This window comes from Cupressus sempervirens, chromosome 11 (assembly GCF_028749045.1).
Source record: "Cupressus sempervirens isolate cs-2001-9-10 chromosome 11, ASM2874904v1, whole genome shotgun sequence".
In the NCBI taxonomy this organism is placed as follows: Eukaryota; Viridiplantae; Streptophyta; class Pinopsida; order Cupressales; family Cupressaceae; genus Cupressus; species Cupressus sempervirens.
In genome coordinates, this window is record NC_143128.1 from 530,404,109 (window position 1) to 530,416,205 (window position 12,097).

General features: G+C 36.2%; 1 protein-coding gene across 8 annotated transcripts in view; it reads right to left on the reverse strand.

Moving 5' to 3' along the window:
• LOC149530715 (26S proteasome regulatory subunit 7) overlaps positions 1-12,097 on the reverse strand; it is a 59,632-nt gene that overhangs the window by 2,717 nt on the left and 44,818 nt on the right. For all 8 annotated transcript variants that reach the window (XM_089811420.1, XM_089811416.1, XM_089811421.1 and 5 more), the window contains one exon: positions 10,369-10,550. In XM_089811420.1, coding sequence (XP_089667546.1) covers positions 10,369-10,550 — 182 coding nt within the window. The remainder of the gene's footprint in view (positions 1-10,368; positions 10,551-12,097) is intronic.

The following is a 12,097-nucleotide window of genomic DNA, read 5'->3' on the forward strand; positions in this document are numbered from 1 at the left end:
AACTTTGTAGCTTGCACTTAAGCATTGAGAGGAGCTTAAGGAAGCATTTGGAGGAGGCTTCTACAAACCTAATTGCCCATTGTTTGACTTTGTGCAAATTTGAAGAGGTAAGCAACAAGTTCCCTTCATATTTTTTACTTTCCACTTTGTTTACATTTGTTTTAGTCTCTAGTATCTACTTCTACCATCTACTATTTAGAATCTCGATTAATTCTAATTTATCTTGATAACAAAGTAAGAAGGCCCTAAAGTATAAAAATCTGATTTGATGCTAACTATTTTCTATTTATAATATATTCATATTGCAGCAGCAAACACATCAACATCATGCCTCAGGATGAGCCTTATGGAAGTGGAACTAGGGCTGCATTTAACCCTAATGCAGACCTAGCTGCAATAGCAAGGGACAGGGCTTGGAAACACGCCATCCCGGGCCACAAAAAGGGATTCGTTACATGTTGGCATTGTGGTGTAGTATATAATGGGGGAGGCATAAATAGATTGAAGTATCACCTAGCACATATACCTAGGCGTGATGCTAAAAAATGCAAAGATGTACCACACGATGTTATGCGAAACATGCAAACTCTTCTAGAGGAAAAAATGGAGAAAAAAAATTAGAAAAGAAGTAATAAGAAGAAATGGCACAACTAGCCCAACAGGGCATTATCTCATTACTCCACCTACAGATGCTACTACTTCTACGAGTGTTACCATTGGGCCTCGCATTTGTAAGCAAAGATCAACACTTGATTCTATGTTTGTTCCATGCACGGCTCCAAGTGCACAACCATCACTTGAGAGCATGGGTTGGAACAAGGAGAAGCATGATTATGCAAAATTGGCACTTGGAGACTTCTTCATCTACAACAACATTTCATTCAATGCAGCAAGGTACTTATTTATTTAAATTTTAATTTATGTCTTACTTCTCTTGCTTTCAACTTTCAACTTTCAAGAGAATAATAATAAATATGCTTATTTTGTTTATTTTAATTTGTATTTTGTTTTCAAATTTCACTATAATACACTAGTTTGTTTGACTTTAAATTTTATTTGTTTTAGGTCCCCTTATTGGCGAATTGCAATCAATGTTGTTACTGTTTGTGGTTCGGGGTTCAAAGCCCCTAGTGCTAATGAGCTAGGAAGCCCTATTTTGACCCAAAGGGTGGTTGATGTAGAAGGTGCAATCAAGGAGCGGCATGAGGTGTGGAAGACAGAGGGTTGCACTAATAGGAGTAGAACACTCCTCAACTTTCTTGTCTCCTCATCAGGTAATTGTTCTTAAGTGATTAAGTTTATAAATTATGAATTTATAAATTATGATTCATCATTGAACATTAAACTAATTTGTTTCTATTTCTTCAAGTGCCACGGTTTTTTTGAAATCAATTGATGCCTCAAGAAAAACAAAGAATGTTAAATATCTTTGTGAGGTAATGGATGAAGTGATAAAGGATGCGGATGAGGAGAATGTGGTGCAGATAGTTACAGATAATTCAACAAATTATGTTGTAGCAGGAAAGTTTCTTATGGAGAGACACTCACATATTTTGGACCCCTTGTGTTGCTCACTGCATTGACCTGATGTAGAGGATCTTGGTAAACTCCCTTGGATAAAAACAATTATAGAGCAGGGAAGGAGTGTATGCAAATTCATATATAATCATACATGGGTCCTCAACCTCATGAGGAAACACAATGACCAAAAGGAGTTGTCTCATCCAGGGGTCACTAGATTTGCAATCAATTTTCTCACATTGAAATCTTTGATCGATTCAAAGGGAGGTTTGAGACGAATTTTGTTAATGAGTGCATTGCATCATCATATGCAAAGACCACTGCAAAGATTGATGCAATTAATCATGTTTTCTATGAGGCTTCCTTTTGGACACCGATTGCTGATATTGTGACGGTAATTTTCCTCTTTGTCCTCATTTCAAGTTTTTTTGTTTATGAAATTATGTTATAAATTATTGTTCATTTTTTAAAGAAAAAACTTAAAACTGATTGTTTCTAACTTTCTCTTCCAACTTTCATAATGATTGCAGTTTGTAAAGCCACTTGTTGTTCTCCTATGAACTACTGATGGAGAGAAGCCCTCAATGGGCTACATTTATGAGGGCATGGATAGGGTGAAGGAGGCCATTTTCTCTTTTTTTGTAAGGAATCGAGATAGGTACAGGCTTATATGGGATGTCATTGATAGACATTGGCACAATCTACTTCACAGGCCTACACATGCAGCGGCCTACTTCTTTAATCTAGCATACCAATTCAACCCACATTTCAAGGCTGATGATGAGGTGTGGAGTGGCCTCTATGATGTTGTAGAGAGAATGTCACCTGATTCAAGAGTTGGAACAATTGTAATTCGTGAGATTGAGTTGTTTAAGAAAGCTCAAGGGAACTTATTTGCACGGGAGTTGTGCAAGAAAAACACGACAGAATTGATGCCTAGCAAAAATCTTTGATTCTACATCCTAATTTCTAATTCTATTACCATTTTAATTTGATGAAGTCAAAGTTATTGAATTGATTTAAAATTTTCTTGTTTCAAATGCATAGTGCGAAATGTTTGGCACTAAGGTGCCAAATTTATAGAGGATTGCGATTTGCATCTTGAGTCAGTCATCTAGTGCATCAGGATGCGAACGTAATTGGAGTCTATTTGAACATATACACTCGAAGAAGCACAATAGGTTGGCAGTGAAAAAATTGAATGATCTTGTCTTTGTTCACTACAACCTTCGCCTTCGCCTTCGCCATAGACATATACTGGGCATCGATACATCACCGATTGTATTAGAGAATGATGAGCCACATGCAAAGTGGAACACAAAGATTGCTAATCCTGTCTTCAGTGATGAGGATGTGGAGTAGGTTGATAAAATGGATCGGGAGGCTGAGGCAGTAGCGATGGCAATCAAGGAGGCTAGAGCGCGAGGAGATAGAGTGCAGGACCCTGAGGCTAGGAGTGATGGATCCGAGTCTGATGATGAGGATTATGTGGGTGAGAATGAGGATGAGGATAAGGATAAGGATTAGGTTCAACCTCAGACACAGGGAGAGAGGATGGCTCTATAGTCTTCCATGATTTATCTTAGGTGTACTCTTAGGAGGGCATAGGCTACTATGAGCCTTAGTCTTCTACTATTCTACACTCTAGTTGTCATTTTGATATATGTTTTGAACTTTTGATACCATGTATTTTGTAATCCATGAATATTGTAGACATTTGACACTGCAGTGACACTATGTTTATTACTTTAAGTTTATATTGTGTTATTTAGTTTTTTTCCTTCAAAAATTCGCTTTTATACTTATGTGATCTATGCAAAATTGTGTATGTGTATTAAGTAGCTTATATTTATCTCAATTATTGTGTATTTGATGTTAATTGACTAAAACATGCATGAAAAAATCTTAAAATCCTTTAAAATATTTGAATTTCATGGGTTTTTCAATTTGCCGAGTACAATTGCCGAGTCTGAGTCAGATTTTGACTTTCGAAATCAAAGGCGAGTCCGAGTCCCATAACTGTGTCAAACTAAATAATTTGTTGGACATTTGGCATGTCTATTTTTTCCATTGCCTGATTGTCATCGATCACTACCTTTGGAAATCAAAGCTAAAAGCTAAACAAAGAGGAGAGACTTCCAAAAGCAGAATAGTCCTCTCTGACTTTTTCATTCTAGCAGATTCTCTCACCAAGAGAAGATGGTGAACTCTCTCTACCAGAGAACCAATCATTAGCATTTTATCCAAAGCATGAGAAGTTTTTGTACAAAAAGGGTAAAAAATACCTCTCAATCCATAGTTCCAGACTAGGGCTCGGCAAGGCCAACTCGACTCATGACTAGGCAAAGTGAAAAACCTTTGAAATTTACAAATTTTAAGGATTCAAAACTTGTTTCATGCACCCATTATTGAACAAAGCTTAAAGACACTATGACATCATCAAATATCAAATAGAAGCTAATTTGATCAACAATCATATACATACATATACAAACCCAAGTTAACACATTGATGAAATAAGCTGACAAATAACCAATATTACCAAACACAACAACAGGTATTTTATGTTGACTACATCATCCCCAAAAGAAAAAGTAGTCCTCCAAATGACAAGTACACAACTAATATCTAGGAAGACAAATGACAAGAGTGTAGATGATGATGCGTACTGCGCAAACTCAGAGTTGTAGTGTACTTCAAAAATGAAATGGGGGTTTGGGGGTGATGCCCCCAACAAGATTGTCAAGGGGCAACACCCCTTGCAAGAGTCTGAAAGCAGTGCCCCTTGTGAGGTCAAAGGGATGTGCCCCTTGTAGGGTCAAGACCAATTTAGCACCTTGAGAACCACAAAAAAATCCATAACATTTATCATTTTCTTGAATTTTTTTGATGCCAAAAATAGTACTAATAAAGCCCACAAATGCAATTTCCAAATTTCTTCCTACCAAATCTCTTACTTGTCGAACAAAGCACAAGAATTCAAGAACTTGCAGCTATCATAGGAAGGGTTGCATTCATGTAGCTTCTCTTTGTTGATATTATTGAAACTCAATGACCCACTCTGACTCTAGACGTGACTTTTGCATCTAAAATTGAATATTCTTAGGACAAAATTGAATTAAATTGAGGGAATTTTGATGACGTCAATGGGACCAAGAGAAAACCAATTAATCTGCCTACTACAATTTCTCAAAATTGACCCTTCTATGGTGGATCTTGTGCGATCTTGTTTTTCCAAAAATTTCATTTATGTTTTTCACCAGTAAGTTATCATCATATTGCTTGTGACTATCTTCATAAGCTGCAGACTCTTGGATAACATGTCACTTTGTGTCAAACACCCCTATCTTGCAAAGTCACAGGATCTTTCCTCCTACCTGTTTCACATCTCAAATGATGAGAGTGGATTCTCAGTTGGGCAATTGGGATTTTGGTCTTTCCTTTAATTGCAGTTCCTAAATATTCTTTATCATGTTCCCATGTGATGTTAAACTCTTTGACATAATAAGATTATTTTCTACCTGTCTTATTTGTCCACATGATAGTCCTGAATTTCTCTAATACCCACTTCTTCATCTTAATGTTAGTGTTTGGACACACCTGGGTATTATGTTCTATTTGTTCAACCACTTGCTATTTTGTTTCTTCCCTACGGTCCAACTCCTCTTCAACCACCATCTTAGGCCAGTGATGCTTATCCATATTTCCCACTTTTTTAAGTAGCTTAGCAAGTGAATAACAAATGAGGCCTCAATTGTAACATACCCGCCTCTGCCAAAAGGATCTTGTAAGGGACTGTAGAGTTGACCTTGAGGTTACTAGTAATAAGATGTTTTTTGGTTCTTTCTATTTACCGCCATTTGGGATTTGATAGGTTACTCCCCCAAACCTCACATCCATAAAGAATAATCAGGACCACCAAAAGAACAAATAAAGTATTAATAGTCTTCCAATCCCACAACTCAGCTTTTGTACATCTATTCTGAAGAAGGTAAAAGGCTTACCATCCTCCCTGAAATTTTTTTATCTGCATGTCTCCCAACTTAGTCTATAATGAAAATCAATTCCCAGATACTTGTACTCATCCACCATCTCTAAAGAGCTGCCCTCAAATATAAACGAATGTCGCTGCTTTTTCTTTTTCAGAGAAGATTTAACAATAAGGATATGGTCATCCGCATATAAAAGCAGACCTACCACACAACCTACAAATTCATGCCTTCTCCATTGACCTTGTTTAACCACTCTTCCAACTTATCGATGTAAAGAGAAAACTAAGTAGGCGATAAAGGACACCCTTGTGTGCAAGGAAGAAATAAGTCCAAAAAAAAGTTCAAAAAAAAGTTTTCCATGTTTTTTAAAAGCCAATATTATATTGACAACAGCTGAGACAAGAGGCTCAGACTCAGCGAGGCAGGCAAGTCAAGTGTCTAACTCAGTCAAGACCAAGTCAAAGTCCATCTGATTCATCAAGGATGACTCAACTTGCTGACTCGAATGACTCACGGTGAATCTGCAGACTCTGCTCTCAACTACTGAATCAACCAAGGTTGTAGATCATTTGATCACTAGTGATTAGATAGAGAGGAGGGGAGAAAGCATTATTGTCCATCGGACATGGGATGGAGTATTAAACAATAGTTGGGGCAGTGGGTCGAAGCAAGCTTGTAAGGTCAGAATACAGAAAAGAACATGGTTGTCTCTACCGGCCTAAATAAATAATAAGCAATACGATAAGACAATTATATGTAAGTGGGGGCAGCATCAGCTGGTTCAGCGGGGGCAGCACAACTTCAGTGTATAAATAATAGGCATATGCTAATAAACAAGAACCTACCGTAGTTCTTGAATCTCACAGAATTTCTATATTCTAATTATCAATTCCTTCATCTGATAATTGGTCTATATTCTTATCAGCATCAATCCTCCATACAGGAAACTGTACACCTTATCTTACAAATGAAAAGGTTTGGGATTCAGTATTAATAATATATGGTAATAGAAGGTGCTTCTGACGTTCATCTGTATTTTACAGATATTGCAATGTTAATTTAACAAATGAAGTCATCGTGGAGCAAAAAAGATGTTTTCCTTGGGTGTATTTATTATGTCCTTACAACGGGTCCAATTGATAGACCCAAAACATTGAAGATTTCTTATCAATTTAATGCCAAGTGTATTCTTAACTTGTACACAGATATTTATAATTATTCACATGCTCATCTACAATCATTACATAAAAATACACTCATTTGGCACATCTGAGAAATCACCACCATCCTGTAATGTCCCCATTTTTATGCCTCCCTTAGTGTCAGTACCAGCAAACAGGATTGGCCTATTACCGGGATCCCATAGGCGAATGAGATAGACAAGGAACCCTTTTAGGGATATGTGATGACATATCAAGGCATGGAGAGAAAATTTGACCAGTCTTAGGCAATCTCCTAGACTTTAGGAGGAATCTCTAATTTTTAGGGATAGAAAGGGAGTCAGTAGGGACATACCAAGAGGCCTTGGGATCAACCTGGATACTTCTAGCACAGTTTCTATTGTTTAGAAGAGTTCTAGATTTTAGGACAGAACTATCAGTTAGCTAGTCATGGTCAAACAGCATCAGTGGACAGGAAGCTTCAGACAGAATTCAGATCTGGGTCTGGATAAGTGAGCTATGAATAAATTGAAAATAATTTTAATTATTTCCTAACTTGGTAAATAATAATAAAAAGTAATTATTATAATCAGTTACATTATAATAAAGTTCTATAATATTTGGCCCAAGTCCCTAGGAATTAAATTAAGTTTATAACTTAAAAAGGGGGCCAAGTTTGTGATGAATAATGACCCTTCATGACACTCAAATCCTAAAAAGGGATTAAAGTAAGAATAAAAATATATCTTATGTTAAAAAGGGTGAATACAAAACCCTAATTTCAAATTCTTATGTTCAAAAGGGTGAATAAAAAACCCTACTTTGAAATTGCTATTGGAGGGAAAATTGGAAAAGCATTACTTGAAGTTTTGGAGAGCTCTCGGAAGGGTTTTCAGCCATTTTCAGCCTCTGAGAACAAAAACTCTCACAAATTTAAGTGCCTGCAGGTGTGAAATAAAACCCACGGGTGCTCTTATTTGTACATATCAGTCAAGTAATTCAAATTGGCATCATTCTTTAGGGTGATTTATGTAGACCAGAACTGAAAGGGCAGATAATTTTCATCAAGAATAGCAGATGGGTGATTGTGGAGGTAATTTCATTAAATTTTGCAGCCCTAGTCCAGCTGTATGGCCCTAGGGCTTGTTCTACCATGCCCAGCTTAGACATAGCCTGGGAATTAGTGGATCAGACCACTGTTACAAACCTTTTTCGAACAGTAAGAACATTTTAGGCCTGTACGGCCCACAGAAGCTGGAGAAGGTAAGGTCGGTATCATATCTCAGCCATACATCAGCATATTTTAATTTAACCAATTCGACACCAGATCTGGGTGTTTGTGTCAATAGCAAGAATCACAGTATTTATCAGAATTGCCAGTCTGATATCAGTTTGGATGTTTGGAGAAATCAAGAGTACTGAAATGTGATTGCTTCCTTGAATTGGATCAAACCAAATTGCCCGGTACAATTTGTGAAAGCCAATCATTCATCATTAGTTCTTAATTTTCAAAATTTCTTACATTAAGCATTGTTTTTGCAAGTATTATTCAAAAATCCGAAAAAAAAAAAAATTTTTAAAAATTTAAATTAAAAAAAAAAAAAAAAAACTTCAATAACAATAAGAGAATATAATCAGATAAAAAAGGATAAACATCAGACTATATCCAAAATCAGAATTTGCAAGGTGGTATTCCGGGGGTGGCTATTACACACCCATCCAGCAATAAATCTCAACCACTCACAAAAAGATAATTTTTTACAGTAACCTTAAAATGTAACCCAACAGAAAGATACAGTATGGATTGTGGAAACTTAATATCATTAAGCAACCCAACAACTAATATAATCATCCCAATCAATCTCAATTCCCAACAATCCATTTGCAATCGATTTTGACCATTCATCTTTTATCTTTACCTAGAAGCTAACAAACATTAAATAAAATTACCCTAATTCATCTCAGCCATCCATTCAACACCAAATCTATTGTTTACACCCTCGTTCAAAATTGTACAAATTCAGCATCAATACGACATGGCAAGTTAGAATAGCTGCATGCTATCAAAATGGCATCACATGGATCATAAGGTTTGCCAAACTCTTGCAAAAGCTTGAACAAACACAATCAATCATAACCTGAGGATGTATACTTCAATAAAAAGGATTTGCATTTGGTAAGATTGTCATAAATTTATCTTAGTTTTTAATTTTTTAAGCTCAATTGTAAGTTGCATCAAATTTGGAAGAGGAATTATAGCTTACGTTCATTTCTATTTGTTTTCAAATTTTATTTGAGCACACCTTGTATTGGCCAAAAGCCTAAACTATGCATCACGTGGAAGCATTTAATATTTTCAAATCCCATCTATCCATCTCCTTGCATTAGGAAGACTTCTGATCAAAGAGGACTCAATTTATCATCAAGACCATGCAAATGGGGGCCTAGTCTCAAATGACAACTACAATATATTTTTTCAAGATGGAAGAGAATTTGATTAAGTAAATGAAAAGAATTAAAAAGGGAAAGCAATGGTGTCAGATTGCCTAGCCAGCTGTGGGGTGGAAATGCCAGATTGAAAGAAGGCTGCAGTGAAGGGTAGAGAGAATGAGAAGCATAGAGAGATGTTGTGTAAGTCTTATAGGAAGCATAAAGAGGTGATCCTTTCCCTTTTAGAGGAACTGATATCAAATAGAGCTGGCAAAAAAATTTACCGTACCCCATAAAAGGGTAGTTGCATCACATTGGATCACATTTTAACCAGACATGCCAGACATGCAAGGAAACAAGGACTTGGCAAGTTTTCATACCAGCAGAACAGTAAATTAAAATAAAAAAGCTTTTTTAAATAAATTGCTTCAAATGAAAAATAATGATCCTGCATGAAGTTCACATGCTTGGCATTCATGTTGCAGTGAAGCAAAGTGATGTCTGCAGCTTGCGTTCTGCACATCTTAAATCACACTGCATAGTACAGGGTTTTAAAAAGACCTGCAGAAACCTCAGGAAAAACAACAATTGGAACTCACTATAAGATTTACAGAGTACGTGCAAGCTGGGGTACAAAATAAATGGAAAAAGCTGTGCAATAATATGAACGGTAACAGCCAGGAAAACGGTAACAACAGTCAGGCAGCAAGTCAACAGAACAACAGGCATTCATAGGTTGTTAAGGATGAAAGAGGAGATGAAAATGTCACTAATTTGGTCAATAATGTACTGTAACGAAACGGATGAGACCCATGGACAATGGGGGAGATTTTAGCATGTAAAGTAAACAGATTCAATCATTGGCAAATTAATGTTTTTTCTCCTGTTAGAGTATGTGATCCTCTCTGTCACCTCATCCAAACATGATCTAACTTCCTCCACCAAAGGATATCAAATTTAGATTTCACCACAATAGCAATAACCATTATGGTAACCTACTGTTTTTACTCTTCGAAGTCGAGTAACAAAATTAATATTATGGACTGTTATGGTACTCCCTTGTATTAACTTTCAATATGATATTTTTTTGCTTTCTTCAGTGTAATGAGGTATAAATTTAATTGATTATTTTTAACTTTTTTTATGTATGTTTAAGATAATTTAATATGAGATGTATAAGTATTTTCTTTATTAAATCCTCTACAATCAATGATTTTTTTAAATTGCCAACTTTAAGCCCTTGAAAGAAAAATAAGTCTTTAAACCTGTTAGTCGCCATCAGAACTTTAATATTCCCCCGTGCATCAAAACCATCCAGCTGATTCACTATTTCAAGCATGGTTCGTTGGACCTCATTATCACCACCTAAACCATCATCAAAGCGAGCCCCGCCTATGGCATCGATTTCATCAAAGAAGACAATACAAGCTTTCTTTGACCGGGCCATCTGCACAAAGAGGCAAATTGAATCAAAAAGTATTGTTATGAGAATGCATACATCTAAGAACCACAAACGTGCCCCAATGGACAAGATTTAAGGAGAAGAAAACAAAATTTGTATGACCATTATCTAAAAAAATTAAGTGAACAACAGTAGACAAAATAATAATTACAAAATGAATAGGTCATATACGATGATAGATATATGCTTTGACATGTATAAGATCCATTATATAGAGCACATTTATTTGTCCATTATTTATCCACCTTCTAGAAGTTTGAAGACATTCCATGCCATAAGCTTAGAAAGACAATTATATGACATCTCAATCACAAGTTTGTTGATATACAAGAGTTGACATTGCCAGCACCATGCGGACCATGCATTGTACATTGATAATTTAATCAATGTACCAGCATCAAGTTCTCACATATATTGTGTGTACCAGCAAATCTTCCTTTGTTATGCCGTGCAAAGCTTGGAGTATTGGATTCAAAGACACTTTATTTCCCAAATAATTGACCAGTCACCAGACTACCTATCTTATTACAGAAAACATTTCATTCTATTATCTTGGAAGGAAAGAAATTGCAGGACACCATAAGCATATTTTGTTGAAATATAAGACCCAACAAAGGCAGCAGAACATAGAGCATGCAGTTCACATTAGTCACTAATGTCTATAGTCCAATGTCAAGGCCTTGATTCACATTGTATGTGCCAAAAGCCTTCCTATAGCTTAAAGGAACAATACTCTATTGCAAAGAGATGCTAGTTCCCAGTCACCAAGCTTCACCAACAAGCTTACACAAACAATTGACAAAACTTCATTCAGCTGTCATTAAGAATTTTTTTATTTTGGTTTATCTGAAAACCTGCCACTTTTGCATCTAATGGCACTTTCTTGCTGGCAGTGAAAATTCATTCCCCAGGAACATGGCTTAAGGGACAAGACAACCATCCATAACTTTCAAAAGACACGATTGAAATGTTGCCCCTTGCACCCATCCCCCTAACTCCTTCAACTCCCCCTTCTAGAATCTACATTAAAACAGGACGTTTCCATAATTTTTGCCAGAATTAGAATGTCATAGCATTCCAAGGAGATGAAAAAGACTCTTTCGACCTGTGGCTTTCAAACTTCAAACAAGATGTTGACATCTGTCAGTGAACTTGATGTGACCTAAGCATTTTCAGGTTGATTAGAGAGGAGAGTATAAGATCTGGCTAGCCTTCCAGATTTAGCTCACTATGATTTTTATTGTGATTCCAGTAAATTCATACAGAAACTGAGAAGACTTCTTCCTCAAATTCAACTTGACCCGAAATGCATTCACAAGTAATACAACAAACATCAATTCCTTAGCATCCATTTTGCTATAAAAGCAAGAACATAGACATGAGGGAATCATGTCTTACAGGCAGGAATAAAACAGAAAGCCTTTGATGAAATTTGAAGACCTGTTGAATGGAAAGCAAACTCGCAATCTCATCTTATAGACAGTGGTTAATGGTAAAGTTTAATGCTAGCATCGGCCTTTTTCTATATAAAG